Source organism: Mercenaria mercenaria, unplaced genomic scaffold (assembly GCF_021730395.1).
Source record: "Mercenaria mercenaria strain notata unplaced genomic scaffold, MADL_Memer_1 contig_4347, whole genome shotgun sequence".
NCBI lineage: Eukaryota > Metazoa > Mollusca > Bivalvia > Venerida > Veneridae > Mercenaria > Mercenaria mercenaria.
This window is the reverse complement of record NW_026462567.1, coordinates 13,037-29,290: the sequence shown is the minus strand read 5'-3', so window position 1 is coordinate 29,290 and position 16,254 is coordinate 13,037. Positions and strand designations below refer to the sequence as shown.

General features: G+C 36.0%; 1 protein-coding gene across 1 annotated transcript in view; it reads left to right on the top strand.

Annotated features, from left to right (window-relative positions):
- Positions 1-11,915, top strand: part of LOC128553810 (uncharacterized) — a gene marked incomplete at both ends in the record, with an annotated part of 36,024 nt that extends 24,109 nt beyond the window's left edge. The window contains one exon of the mRNA XM_053535000.1: positions 11,747-11,915. Within this exon, the coding sequence (XP_053390975.1) occupies positions 11,747-11,915 (169 nt within the window). The remainder of the gene's footprint in view (positions 1-11,746) is intronic.
- Positions 11,916-16,254: the final 4,339 nt, after the last annotated feature.

Below are 16,254 nucleotides of genomic sequence, written 5' to 3'. Positions count from 1 at the left end.
TCTTGGATTATGGCCCTTGAATTACTTGAAAAACAGCAAATTTAGCCATGTCCGCTCTCTAATTTAAGTCAAACAGTTTTCATCTGATTTTCACCAAACTTGCTGACAATGTTTGTTGGCATAATATCTTGGCTAAGTTTGATAACCAGCAAAATCGCCCCAGGCATTCTTGGATTATGGCCCTTGAATTACTTGAAAAACTGCGAATTTAGCCTTGTCCGCTCTCTTAGTCAAATAGGTTTCATCCAATCTTCACCAAACTTGCTGACAATGTTTGTGGACATAAAATCTCAGCCAGTTTCGATAACCAGCCAAATTATCCAAGGCAGTCTTGGATTATGGCCCTTGAAATACTAAAAGACTGCAAATTTAACCTTGTCTGCACTCTTTAAGTCGAACAGTTTTCATCCGATCTTCACCAAACTTGGTGACAATGTTTGTGGGCATAATATCTCAGCCAAGTACGATAACCCCCCAAATTGCTGTAGGCACTGTTGGATTCGATGATGCATGTATTTTGTGACAGTCTGGCACTCTTGTTCCCTGTATTTTGTGGGCATAATATCTCGGCCAATTATGATAACCACCCAAATCGCCACAGGCACTCTTGGATTATGCCCCTTGAATTAGGCCAAATTTGATGATGGGCGTATTTTGTGACTGTCTGGCACTCTTGTTTCCTGTATGTATATGCTGGAAAATAAGAAAATATTCTTGCAAGAAACAGCAGGCTCAATTTTAAAATAATACTACACAAATGTTTCTTGGGTGACCCTTTAAGAGGATTGTAGAAATTATTCTGTTTCATAAAAAAGCATTGCCACCAGGGGATGTGTTCACTTTACCCCTTATTTATGTAGTGGAAACTTCGAAAATCTTCATGTGTTTGATATTTTTATATAACATAATTTATCCCAATGTTTTAAACAAAACAAAAACCTCACATACACATTACCTGCCTGTATTTATTTAGTAGAAACTTTTAATTGTTCAAGCAAGCAACTAAACTCTGGCGAGCGATATAGGGCTGTCATGGCCCTCTTGTTTTTAGCTCACCTGAGCCAAAGGCTCATGGTGAGCTTTTGTGACCGCTCAATGTCCGTCGTGCATCATGCGTCATGTGTGCATCATCCGTCCATCAACATTTTCTAATAAATCTTCTTGAAAACCACTGGACAGAATTACAACAAACTTCGCAGGAATGGTCCTTGGGTGACCCCCTTTCAAAATTGTTCAAAGAATGGAATTCCATGCAGAACTCTGGTTGCCATGGCAACCGAAAGGAAAAACTTTAAAAATGAAGATTGTTCAAATTATGACCCTGGAGTGAAAAGAGGCCCCATCCCGGGGGTCCCAAGTTTTACATAGACTTATATAGGAAAAAACTTAAAAAATCTTCTTTTCTAAAACCACAAGACATAGGCCTTTGATATTTGGTGTGTAGCATTGCCTTGAGGTCCTCTACCAAAGTTGTTCAAATTATAACCCTGGGGTGAAAAGAGGCCCTGCCCTGGGGTCCCAAATTTACATAGACTTATATAGGAAAAACAATCTTCTTGTCTGAAAGTTCAAGGCCTAGGTCTTTGATATTTGGTATGTAGCATTGCCTAGTGAATGTCTAACAAGATTGTTCAAATTTTTCCACTGGGGTGAAAAGAGGTCCCACCCTGGGGGTCACTTGTTATATGAGTTATATAGGAATAAATACTTCAAAAATTATCAGATCCTATTTCCTAGACTGTTTTAATTATAATTACCTGATGACCCCAAGTTATTAGGGGTCATGTGACTGTGACCTCGACCTACTGACCTACTTTCTTGTTTTTAGCTCACCTAAGCACAAGTTGCTTAAAGGTGAGCTTTTGTGATCACCCTGTGTCCATCGTCAGTCGTCTGTTGTCCGTCCGTCCGTCGTCGTCGTCGTCAACAATTTGACAGTTAACACTCTAGAGGTCACAATTTTGGCCCAATCTTAATGAAACTTGGTCAGAATGTTACTCTCAATAAAATCTTGGACGAGTTCGATATTGGGTCATCTGGGGTTAAAAACTAGGTCGCCAGGTCAAATCAAAGGAAAAGATTGTTAACACTCTAGAGGTCACAATTTTGGCCCAATCTTGATGAAACTTGGTCAGAATGTTACACTCAATAAAATCTTGGAAGATTTTGATATTGGGTCATCTGGGATCAAAAACTAGATCACCAGGTGAAATCAGAGGAAAAGCTTATTAACACTCTAGAGGTCACAATTTTGGCTCAATCTTAATGAAAGTTGGTCAGAATGTTACCCTCAATAAAATCTTGGACGATTTTGATATTAAGTCATCTGGGGTCCAAAACTAGGTCACCAGATCAAATCAAAGGAAAAGCATGTTAACACTGTAGAGGCCACATTTAAGACTGTATCTTCATGAAACTTGGTCAGAATGTTAATCTTGATGATCTCAAGATCCAGTTTGAATCTGGGTCATGTGTTTTAAAAAACTAGGTCACCAGGTCAAATCAAAGGAAAAGCTAGTTAACACTCTAGAGGCCACATTTATGACCATATCTTAATGAAATTTGGCCAGAATGTTAATCTTGATCATCTATAGGTCAGGTTCGAATCAGGGTCCGGTGGGGTTTAAAAACTAGGTCACTAGGTCAATTCAAAGGAAAAGCTTGTTAACACTCTAGAGGCCACATTGATGACTGTATCTTCATGAAACTTGGTCAGAATGTTAATCTTGATGATCTTTAGGTCAAATTCGAATCTGGGTCATGTGGGGTTTAAAAACTAGGTCACTAGGTCAATTCAGAGGAAAAGCTAGTTAACACTTAGAGGCCATTTATGACCATATTTTGATGAAACTTGGTCAGAATGTTAATCTTGATGATCTTTAGGTCAATAGGTCAGGTGAGAGATACAGGGCCTTCGTGGTCCTCTTGTTTAAGATACAGCCTTGAAATTTGGATGACATTTACAGTTTTGCACACAATCTTAAAACTGACTTTCAGTGACCATGAATATGACCTACTGACTTACTTTTTAATATTTTAGTATCAGTTGGCCATTTTAAATGTGTGGCTCATTACTCAGGTGAGTGATTCAGGGTCGTCATGACCCTCTTGCATAAATGTTTGAGCTGCTAAATTTAGACAACTTTATAGGTTGTTGGGATATATATCTATCTAACTTTCTGTTTACTTGTCCAGCATTAGCTACAAAATAGCAGGTATGTCCCAAGCCATCTAAAAAAACACTGTGGGGGAATCCACATGACTATATGCATGGGTGGTAAATGCGCAATCCAATTCCTGCTCGGAATATGCTAAAAATGGGTTGCGAAATGTCCGGTGCTGGTGTTGCGTGTAAAAATAGACGAAATTGAGGGATGTGAAGTTATGATTTTGCTTAGTATAAGGCAAGAATAATTTTTCCCAAAAAAAGCAAAATGCTGTTTGACACAAATATGATAATACATCATATCTGTAAAATATCTGGTTTGTAATTTATGATTCAGCTCTATTATCACAAAAATCTGGCGACACGAAGCGTGAAAAAAGTATGAAATCAACAAAAATGACAGTTTCTGACCTCATATGCCTTATCTGGGGACATCTGATGCTTTTTATGATAACTCAACTGTTACAAGGTAGCGAATATCACTATTATTTGCTTCAAATCCTGCTTACGGGGACATAATTGACAAAAAAATCATCGGGAATGGTGTTGAGCCCCGGGAATGGAGTTGCTTGTATACATCATATTGTCAAAGTTTGTATTGTTACAATTGAAATAATTGCCTGATTTATTTCAAGAAGAATGGGACCATGATTTTGATTTCATCAGAGATAAAGAAAGACACGTAGTGTATCATTTTATGTACCAATGGTACAGTGGGCCTTAGAAATGTTAGTGTAATTATGATGGAGTTCGATCCTTGAGTGAGGCATATGATCTCCGCTATGATAAAAGACATCGAGTCTAAAATCATTTGTCCTCCAACTCTGGTTCATGTGGAGAAGTTGGCACATACGGAAAACAGGTTACTTAAAGGGTATTGAATCTCTGGCTAGGTTAACTGCCCACCCAAACTTAACTCAAACACTGTTGAAAACGGCACTAAACCCAAAAAGCCAACATCATGTTTCCCTCTCTATATCCGATTTAGAACGGTCGAAGTCAAATTCGTTGAGGCACATGTTACATGTGTTAAACCTCAATATGAACAGCAAATACTTAGTGTTTCACTCTGTGTTGACTATGTTTTTGCAAACATTCCAATGGATAATCTTTATGTGTACTTTCAGCTTAGCATTTGCCAAAGACACTGGCTACAGAGGAGTTTTCTTGCTAAAAACTATATAAATTAATATGTATCATATAAGAAGGAAACAAGGACATTGTAAAAATTATTGGGATGTAAAAAAGACTATTTGATTATATAATGTATAGTTACGCGTAACTCTATTCCTGGGGCGCAACCCCATTCCCGGTTAATTTTTGCCAATCTTTCCTCAAAAAGCAACATTTTATTCAAGTGCATGATATATTCATGACTGTTTTACACATGTTTGATCATTAGAAGCGTCACATTTCCAGAAAGAAGGCACAGGAATTAGAAAATTTGCATTTTTCATGATTCCATACTGTTTTGACAGTTCAAGCCAGCAGAGTTTTCGTGATAACAGGGCTGATTCTTAAATTAATAAATTGGTATTTCACACATATAATCTTTATTTTTGTGTCGAATAACATTTTTCATTTTACGAAAACACTCGTAAAAGTGTCATTATTTACAAAAACAAAAACCCACCTACCTTGATATTGTATATATTGATGCGCAACCCATGTTAAGCGTATTCCCAGCGGGAATTGGATTGCACGTTTACCACACGTGATATGGTACTGTTGATGGCTTTATGCTACTTAACATTTAAGATATAATTCACACGGGTTTCTCACTTTGTATAACAATATTCTTAATTAAAGCAAAATAAAGTATGATTGATATTGCATCATTTGAAACATATCACTACATGATATACATTGAATATGAATTACAGAGGTCCTTTTATTTTCTTCTCAGAAAATGAATAATATCAAAATCTAAATGGAAATATCAAAATAGCATTCTCATTCTATGGTGTTGTTCTTTAAAAGCATCTGTTATATAATGGTAAGTTTGCATGATGATATTATTTTCCTGTTGTCTGTCTTGGTATTTTCAATTTTATTAGTTTCATTGTTTTTGCCGAGTCCGCTTGCAGATGCGATGACACAGTTGTCCAAATGGCTGTTCGGTGTATGTGTGCGTGTGTCCATCCAGATTTGTTTGTCCGGACCATAACTTTGACATGCATGGACCAATTGTATTTATATTTGGCATGAATGTTAACCTCAGTTAGTGCAAACCTTAGGTTCCTATTACAAAGGTCAAGGTCACAGTTGGAGGTCAAAGGTCATGTCAGATCTTGTCTGAACCATAACTTTGACTTGCATTGAGGAATCCTGTTTATACTTGGCAGGAATGCAATTCCCGTGCAGAAATATTTTCCTGTTCTCAGGAAATCCCAGGATTATCCTGGGATATCCTGAGATTCTTTTAGCAAGGCTGCATAAAAGTCTTGAAGACAGGACTTTAACACTAAAAGACAGGACTTTTGATAGAAATTGTCCTGTTCTCAGGAAAAAGACAGGACTTTGATAGAAACTGTCCTGTTCACAGGAAAAAGACAGGACTTTTGATGGAAATTGTCCTGTTCACAGGATAAAGACGGGACTTTTTCTATAAGATACAGATTGAAAGGTGGTAATTAATTTGAAACATGATCTTGTAATGGTCTAGTAAGTTAATTACATCCTGGTGTTGAAGCCACATGTTTTGTATCATTAAGCAATTGTGCTGTGGTGTTGTTGGAGTAACAGGAATATATTCTATATTTGTGGTAAGTTAACAAATTATTTCTGTATTAAACTTTTAGAAATAATACTAAATATATACCTTCATTTAATGATTTTACAAAACAATACCAGTAAGTTATTTAGAAAAGTATTTTTCTTTAAAATCAATCAGAGCGTTAAAGAGTGAAATATGTTAGTACTGTTTAGATTATCCGTGCATGTTTGATCAAAGGCAGTTTCACTCTTAAAAGTAAACAGATCATAGAATGATAAGAGCTTTTTGCTCAATATGCAGCTCATAATTTTATGTTTCTAGACTAAATATTACACCTAGTGTTTTTGCCATGTATGCTCATATTTGAACTGATAAATTGATATTTCTGCTATGACAGGTTGTATGTTTCAATGTACATGATGTATACTTTTTAACTAGAAAATATTTTTTAATATTTGGAAATGATAATCCTTAATTATTATTCTTACTGTAAATACAATTGAAATTTAACATTCATTCAATTTGTTAACTGTATTTCCTGCACATATTTGAACTGATAAATTGACATTTCTGCTATGACAGGTTGTATGTTTCAATGTACATGATGTATACTTTTTAACTAGAATATATTTTTAATATTTGGAAATATTATTCTTACTGTAAATACAATTGAAATTTAACATTCATTCAATTTGTTAACTGTATTTCCCGCCAAAGAGAATTTCAAATCATGTTTACAAGGTATTCAATTACATGTCCTGGAAACTTTTCTAAATACAGGACAATTGTCCTGAGATTTCCTGACAACAGGAATTCCTGGGATTTCCTGAGGACAGGACAATTCTCCTGAAATTTCCTGACATCAGGAATTCCTGGGATTTCGTGAAGACAGGACAATTGTCCTGAGATTTCCTGACAACAGGAATTCCTGGGATTTCCTGAAGACAGGACAATTGTCCTGGGCTATCCTGACTTCAAGAATTCTCAAGACATTCCTGGGATTTCCTGAGAACAGGACAATATATACTTGTATTTCCTGACATCAGGAAATCCCAGGACATTCCTGGGATTTTCAGGATAGCAGGACAGCATAGGTTTCTTGGTGTTCTGGTGTCCTGTTCTTTTCCTGTTCACAGGAAAATCCTGGGATTGTCCCATTCCCATTTAACGGCGTGAAAAGTCCCAGGACTATCCCAGGAATTCCTGAGATATTTTCAGGACAATTATCCCAGGATAGTCCTGGGACTTCCTGGGATAATCCCAGGATTTCCTGTTCCTTTTTCACTCGGGTGTTAGCCTTAGTGAGATAGATTGACATGCACAAACCTCAGGTTCCTATCTCAAAGGTCAAGGTCACAGTTGTAGGTCAAAGGTCCAGATTTGTTTGTCAGACCATAACTTTGACATGCATGGAGCAATCTTTTTATATTTGGCATGAATGTTAACCTCAGTGAGATGGAGTGTCGTGCACAAACCCCAGTTCCTGTCTCAAAGGTCAAGGTCACAGTTGGATGTCAAAGGTCAAGTCAGATCTTGTCTGGCCCATACTTTTGACATACATTGAGGAATCTTGTTTATATTTGGCATAAATGTTTAAATCAGTGAGACAGACTCTATCTCAAAGGTCAAGGTCACAGTTAGGGATCAGAGGGCGGGCTCGACATGTTGCCCGTGGGCATCTAGTTTCTTCTTTAACTTTTTGTTTTGTGAATGCTTTCCTTCTGTTTTCAGGTAAGGTAATGGAGGGTATAAGACTATTTCCTTAAATATGTCATGTAGTCAACTGGCATCTCAATAGGAAGTTTAAAGGCGTACGCTAGAGTCTCAGTATATGAGATGGACGAAATTTTTCCCAGTAATAGAAGTTCTTCAGACTTTGGATTATACTTGAAGGACAATAATTTTCCCCAAAAATGCTGTTTTCAAGAACAGATAACTTTTTAAATACTGGTGACCTATGATATTTATTGCATATCTTTGTTTCTTTGATGATTGTCCTTCAATATCCAATGTTTGAAGAAATTCTGGTATTGAGAAAAATTTCGTCCATCTCATATATAAAGACTCTAGTGCACACTTTTAACATATTATTTTGTTATCTCTTCTATGAAGGTTTTGGCTATTTAAGTTGGAGTATTTGAAGACAGAGCTTCAGAAAAGATTTTCAGTCAAAGTGTATTTTACCCCAGAATTTATTTTCAAAGGGTATTTTACCCCCTGATTTTGTTTGCAAAGTGTATTTTAAAATTTCTAAAGGGTAATTACAGTATTCTATATTCTTTCAGGGTAGGTCACTTTCCCTATATGTAAGATTGTTCAAATAATTTTGATTCACTGCCAGAGGGAATGGTCACTTTACTCTAATGATTATAATAGCCAGTTTTGATAAAAGTCTGGCATACAATGACTGAGAAATAGCGCGGACCAATTTTTTCATATTTATATATGAAGAAGAGTTAATAAAGGGCCATAATTATGTGAAAAATCATTCAAATGAAACATGCTTTGCACAGGCACAACTTGACTTGGTATTATGATATTTTGTTAAAAGTCTGGCATATAAGGATCGAAACTAAATGAAAAATCATCTAAATGGAACTAGCTTCACATATGCACAACTAGGCTTGGTACTAATAACAAATACAAGGTTTGATGGAAATCTGGCAAACAACTGCTGAGAAAAATCACGGACAAATTTTTTTTATATACATATAAAGAAAAAATTAATAAAGGGCCATAACTAAGTGAAAAATCATCCAAATTGGATCCACTTTGCACACTGCACAACTATAGGCTTGATACTGATGATAACAAGAAGGTTTGATGGAAATCTGGCAAATCATTGCTGAGAAATAATGTGAACAAATTCCGTCTACGAATGGACAGATGTATGGACCAGATTTCAGTATAGTCCCCAGTTACTAGTATCTGGGGGTATAATATTAAAATGGAATGTATGCATTCATAAAATGCAATGATCATACTGTGGCAACTGAAGGCACAGGCAGTAGTCATACTATTTGGACAAATACATTTAATGTCTTCAGCTTCATGTGTTGACCTCCTAGGACATTAGTTACATAGCTTTTACCGTGACATCATTAATATTCATGGGAGACTAATTTTTGTGGATTTCATGGTTGAGTCAATCCACGACATTTAATCTGAACGAACAAGTAAAATTCCCATTCATTCTATGTTCAAAAGTTGAAATTCAAGAATATATATTCCCGTGAAATTGGCGTTTTGACCAAAACCATGATATTTCATGCCCACAAAATTGAATGATTTCGCAGTATTTTGTCAAAATTATGTCCCTTTTTAATTCAGAACTTCAGCTTAAAGTTTTTCATGTAAGCAGTATCCTCAGAAACTACGAAGTTACAGGATTTCAAAGTTACACATTTTGTCAAAATTATGCCCCTTTTTATATTAGATTTTTTTTATAAAGGTTGCATTTAAACAGGGTTCTCAGAAACTACTAGGCCAACTGCTTTTAAACTTTAAACACAATCATTGTTTTTTGTATCATGAGATGACTTCACAGGGCAGGTTACATAACTCTAGCTTTTATTTTTACAAAATTATGTCCCTTTTTAACATAGAAGTTTTGTAACATGCAGTTTTGCATGTAAGCGTGTTTCTCCAAATATAGTTGACCAAAATTAATGTTTTCAGATTTTCCACACATCTTTGACATGATGACTCTAGCTTTTATTTTGTCAAAAGTATGCCCCTTTTCATCATTGCTTATTGTTTTGCATGTAAGCATGTTTCTAAGGAATAACTTGACTAGATGTGTTCAGATTCTCCACACCACTTTGAAATTATAGGATGATATCACTTGGCACGTTTCATATCTCTTGCTTACATTTTTGCAAAATTAAGAACATTTGTCAACTCAGAAAATGTTGCAAAAGCTTTAATTGTATGTAATAGTTTAGTGCACTGTCAATAGACAGCTCTTGTTGATTTTAGCTTATAGGTAGGTGGTGATGAGACTTTGTGCAGAGCACATAAACTATGTCAGTTTGTCTAAGGTCAAGGTCTCAAATGAAGCTCAAAGGTCAAACTTGTCCATCATATTTCCTGTCTGAAGCCTATCATTTAATAACCATTCAAGCTATTGACTTCAGACTTTGCTTGTAGGTAGATGTCAATGAGATGATGTGCAAAGTATATCAAATTAGTCAGTAGGTCAAAGGTTAAGGTCACAAATAGAGCTCAGAAGTCAAATCTTCATCATATTTCATGTCTGGAGCAAAACTTAATAACTATTCTAAATGTATCTAATATAAAAATTCTAGATATTGACTTCCATCATGGCATATAATTATGCAAGTGTTGATAAGATGATGTGCAGAGCACATGAACTGGTTCTGTCGGTCATAGGTCAAGGTCACACCAAGGTCAAATCTTTGTTTCATACTTCATGTCTAGAACATAACTTAATAGCCATTCATGGTATTTACTCAAAACTTGGCATTAGTAGGCAGTGTTGAGACAATGCTGGTCACTACACTCAACAAAATTTCTAATCGGTCAGTTTTTATTGTATTACTATTTTGTTAATAATGCAAGTATTTACACGAAATTCCACATACCGACATTTAAATAGGTACTGCAGCTAATTATTGATTTATTTTTGACCGACTCACCGCCAAAGTAACCGCATTAGGCGTTTTGGCCAATTTAGCATATTTTGCACATGCATGGCATGTGCACATATATGCACGTGTTAATGAACACTTTTGGCATTATTGACGAAAGTCCTAATAGAAAAACACATATCATTGTTAAATTGTCACAAGAGCAACGCTCCCGAGCTGTCGGAATTATACAACAAAATTCAAAATCGGTCATTTCAATGAATTGTACTTGGGTTAAATTTCGAAAAGAGCGTGGATGGTAGATAACCAACAAGTAGAGGTTCTTGTAATGGAAATAAGGTTTCAAATGGAAATAACCATCAAAGTAACAGTTACAAACAAATAACATCAAAATTCTATTGAAATTTTAAAAACAAGAACACACGTGTCGTAAATGTGTCCCAGCTAGCAACATTCCGACAACTCGATCCCATTGCTCTTGTGTCAATTTCACCATAATATTTGTTTTTCTAGTTGGACTTTCGTCAGTAATGCCAAAATTGTAAACGAACACGTGCATGTTGGTGCGCATGCACTGCACATGCAAAATATCCAATATTAGGCAAAACGCCTAATGCGGTTACTTTGGCCATGAGTCACCAAAAATAAATTAATAATTAGCTGCAGTACCTATTCAAATGTCGGCATGTGAAATTTCGTGTAAATACCTGCATTACTGACAAAATAGTAATACAAATATAAACTGACCGATTAGGAATTTTGTTGAGTGTATGTCAAAGGTCAAGGTCACAATTGACTCCAAATGCCAAATCTGTCGTTGGTATTTTGTGTCCAAAACTATTCAGGGTATTGACTTTAAACTTGAAATGCAGGTGGGTGATGAGCAGACAATTTACAGAGTGCAATTGTCCCTCTCTCCCCCTCCCCACCTTCACACACCCTCAATTAACCCCCTCCCTCCCCAAAGTACACCTTCGGACATAATAACACACCCAAAAAAATATTTGTTTAATTTTACTTCCTTCTCCCCTGATCTAAAACTTTGGGCATATATTGTCCTGCTTTGCAGAGCTCCTGTTTAAGATTTTTTAATAAAAGTAACATGTATTAGTATGACATTAATTGAACTATAATGATTACATAATAAAAAGATTTTAGTGAAGGGCAATACTATGTTTAGCATACTCTTACTTCATTCAACTGAAATGTTTTACTGAGAAAAGTAAAAGTGAATTCTTTTAAAAACAATTTCAGGATTCTTACTGAGGATTCAAATACAACATTAGATGTAACTACTGATCCTATGGATATCAAACCTGTTACTGTAGACCCTGTGTCAACAACAGTAAAAAATATCACAGTAATAACAGATGTTCCATCCGATGGCACAAATAATGATAGAGGACCACCATCAAAAGGTGTAGTAAGCTATGGTTTTGAATAAAAAATTCAAGGAGAAAGTGTATCTTAATTAAATATTATTACAGTTTAACTTTGTTTGCTTGAACTAGGAGAATGCGAACTCATTGAGCAAAATCCCTACATATTATATATTGTTCAACCCCAGAAAGTTTGAACACTGATAACTCTTAAACTCAACCAACAGTCTCAACAGATGTTTCATAGTGCATTTCACACCTTTTCACTCAAAGAAGACGTGTACCAGATATTGGCACCAGTACACTCATGTTAGATTGTCCCCTATCGTTAATTACATTGATCGACAGGTGTTCATTGGTGCTTAAGAAATAATGTATAGAAAAATCGTGTTTTAACATTATTAATACATGGAAAGAGATTATACGTCTGCCGTAGCCTGAGTGAATTATTCTGGCCACGTATAACCGATTTTGAGTGTATTGATTTAGGTAAAACATGATTTTGCTTTACATTATCAAGGGGGGTATTCGATCTACTCCTTACCATGGAAAAAAAATGGCGGCCAAAACTGAAAATGTGAGTTTTTCCTACTTTTTTTCTTTTTCAAGGATATCTAGACAATAACACATGTCTATCAACCTGCTCCACTGTTTTCTCTATCTACCGGTACCTTTCACTTTGGAAACAGTACTGTAATTTGTCTGGATTGCTGGTCATGAGATTCGAATCGATGGAAAATCCTCCGGTAAACACGGGATAAGGAATAGTGTGACTTGCAAAAATGGTCTTTTTCACCTAATATACCGCAGGTTGTAAGCTATTTTTCTGATTTGAAGGAATATTTCCACATACTTATCTAATACTGTTGGTTTTGAGCAGATCACAGTTCGTATTTTCAAAAAAAACACAATTTTTGTCCGATGGTAAGGAACAGTGCGAGAATTAGAGGATAAGGTGCAGTGCATTTTTTCAAACGGATTTTAAGTTTTCTCTCATCGTTTCTGAGATAACCAATTGACATTTCTCTACCATGTAATAATTAAAGAGGTCTGAATCATGACCTGGCTGTTAAACTACACTAAAACTGTAGGTGAACCATAGTGTAAACCCTCCTATCCATGATGACGAACAATCCAGTGTTCCTTATCGTGGTCGTTTAAAAATAGGCTCCAGAAGCAAATTAAACATACTATAATTTTAATGAATACGTGTTTATACTTCTTACCTAATGTCAACTGGATTTATCAGATCCATAATCCAAAAAATGTACTAAAGACAATTTAAAACGTTACTGATGCCATGCGCAAGTTTTATACAAAAATTGACAACGCTCGATCGTTTTTATAGTTAATGACGGATTTTTTAGTAAATGCAAAGAACACATATTCCCTAATTACTAATAACTGCATCACAATATGTATGTTTGTGTTATTACGATTCCTAAACAATAAAACAGATATGACGCCGATGAAGGGATACTTACATTATGGATCTATCCTACTATGAATATATGAGCTTGACATACAAAGAATAGCGTTTTTATGTCTTTAAAGGTTATTTCTAGTTTTGTTTCAACTACATGTTATAATATTGGATACAAGATATACTTAGTAGTGATATATTTTTCACTTAAACTTTCCTTATGTAAAGATACAAACCTTACCTTTATTCTAAGACATTGAAAATCACAACAATTCATGTTGAACTAAGAGTAGTTTTTTCATGCCAAAACAGTGCATGCATTTTCAATAAATCTATTATGAAGCAGAGGTCCTTCTTAATTTAAATGGCATAAGAAATGGCAAAATGATACGTGATCGATACAAACGTTACCAGTCTTATTTAAAATAACATAAACAAGAAAGTGTCACTCAGTTTTATTAGCTCACCTGTCACAAAGTGACAAGGTGAGCTTTTGTGATCGCGCGGTGTCCGTCGTCCGTCGTCCGTGCGTGCATCCGTGCGACCGTGCGTCCGTGCGTCCGTAAACTTTTCCCTGTGACATCTCTAGAGGTCACATTTTTCATGGGATCTTTATGAAAATGGGTCAGAATGTTCATCTTGGTAAATTCTAGGTCAAGTTCGAAACTGGGTCACGTGCCATCAAAAACTAGGTCAGTAGGTCTAAAAATAGAAAAACCTTGTGACCTCTCTAGAGGCCATAATTTTCAATGGATCTTCATGAAAATTGGTCAGAATGTTCACCTTGATGATATCTAGGTCAAGTTCGAAACTGGGTCATGTGCGGTCAAAAACTAGGTCAGTAGGTCTAAAAATAGAAAAACCTTGTGACCTCTCTAGAGGCCATATATTTTACAAAATCTTCATGAAAATTGGTCAGAATGTTCACCTTGATGATATCTAGGTCAAGTTCGAAACTGGGTCATGTGCCATCAAAAACTAGGTCAGAAGGTCTAAAAATAGAAAAACCTTGTGACCTCTCTAGAGGCCATATATTTCACAAGATCTTCATGAAAATTGGTCAGAACGTTCACCTTGATGATATCTAGGTCAAGTTCGAAACTGGGTCACGTGCTGTCAAAAACTAGGTCAGTAGGTCTAAAAATAGAAAAACCTTGTGACCTTTCTAGAGGCCATATATTTCACAAGATCTTCATGAAAATTGGTCAGAACGTTCACCTTGATGATATCTAGGTCAAGTTCGAAACTGGGTCACGTGCCATCAAAAACTAGGTCAGTAGGTCAAATAATAGAAAAACCTTGTGACCTCTCTAAAGGCCATATTTTTCATGGGATCTGTATGAAAGTTGGTCTGAATGTTCATCTTGATGATATCTAGGTCAAGTTCGAAACTGGGTCATGTGCAGTCAAAAACTAGGTCAGTAGGTCTAAAAATAGAAAAACCTTGTGACCTCTATAGAGGCCATATATTTCGTGAAATCTTCATGAAAATTGGTCAGAATGTTCACCTTGATGATATCTAAGTCAAGTTCGAAAGTGGGTCACGTGCCATCAAAAACTAGGTCAGTAGGTCAAATAATAGAAAAACCTTGTGACCTCTCTAGAGGCCATATTTTCCATGGGATCTGTATGAAAGTTGGTCTGAATGTTCATCTTGATGATATCTAGGTCAAGTTTGAAAGTGGGTCACGTGCCATCAAAAACTAGGTCAGTAGGTCAAATAATAGAAAAACCTTGTGACCTCTCTAAAGGCCATATTTTTCAATGAATCTTCATGAAAATTGGTCTGAATGTTCATCTTGATGATATCTAGATCAAGTTCGAAACAGGGTCATGTGCGGTCAAAACCTAGGTCAGTAGGTCTAAAAATAGAAAAACCTTGTGACCTCTCTAGAGGCCATACTTGTGAATGGATCTCCATAAAAATTGGTCAGAATGTTCATCTTGATGATATCTAGGTCAAGTTCGAAACTGGGTCACGTGCCATCAAAAAGTAGGTCTGTAGGTCAAATAATGAAAAAACGTTGTGACCTCTCTAGAGGCCATATTTTTCATGGGATCTGTATGAAAGTTGGTCTGAATGTTTATCTTGATGATATCTAGGTCAAGTTTGAAACTGGGTCAACTGCGATCAAAAACTAGGTCAGTAGGTCTTGAAATAGAAAAACCTTGTGACCTCTCTAGAGGCCATACCCTTGAATGGATCTTCATGAAAATTGGTCAGAATGTTCACCTTGATGATATCTAGTTCAAATTTGAAACTGGGTCACGTGCCTTAAAAAACTAGGTCAATAGGTCAAATAATAGAAAAACCTTGTGACCTCTCTAGAGACCATATTTTTCAATGGATCTTCATGAAAATTGGTCAGAATTTTTATCTTGATAATATCTAGGTCAAGTTCAAAACTAGGTCACTATGTCAAATAATAGAAAAAACGACGTCATACTCAAAACTGGATCATGTGGGAAGAGGTGAGCGATTCAGGACCATCATGGTCCTCTTGTTTGACAGTGTCATCAGTTTGTATCGTCTACGTCATAAGATGCAGATTTCACACATGTAAAGTCGCACATTTGTCCTTACAATAAAGACGTGTTTTCTTTTTCTGAAAATGTTCAGTGGACTCCGCTGGTAATGTTTGGTTTAAATAGGAAGCTAATTTGATATATCTTAAACACGGTGGGGAAACCAAGAATGCAACGTCATCAAAACCCAGCGCAAATGAGCTGACCACACAAATTTACGTCGATTCAGGTCAGAAAAGTCTTGTAACTTTTTTATTACCGCAGTTTTCGACTCGAGATAAAGAGCACCGTACCCGGCCTGGTGTATACTATTCTGCGGTAGTGTTCCATATCGTAAGTATAGCTTGGGTTTTGCTCGAAAACGCGAACAGTTGGCAAAGAGGGTATGAGCTGTACCACACTTTTGTCTGAGAAAGTGAGTTTTGACCGTATTT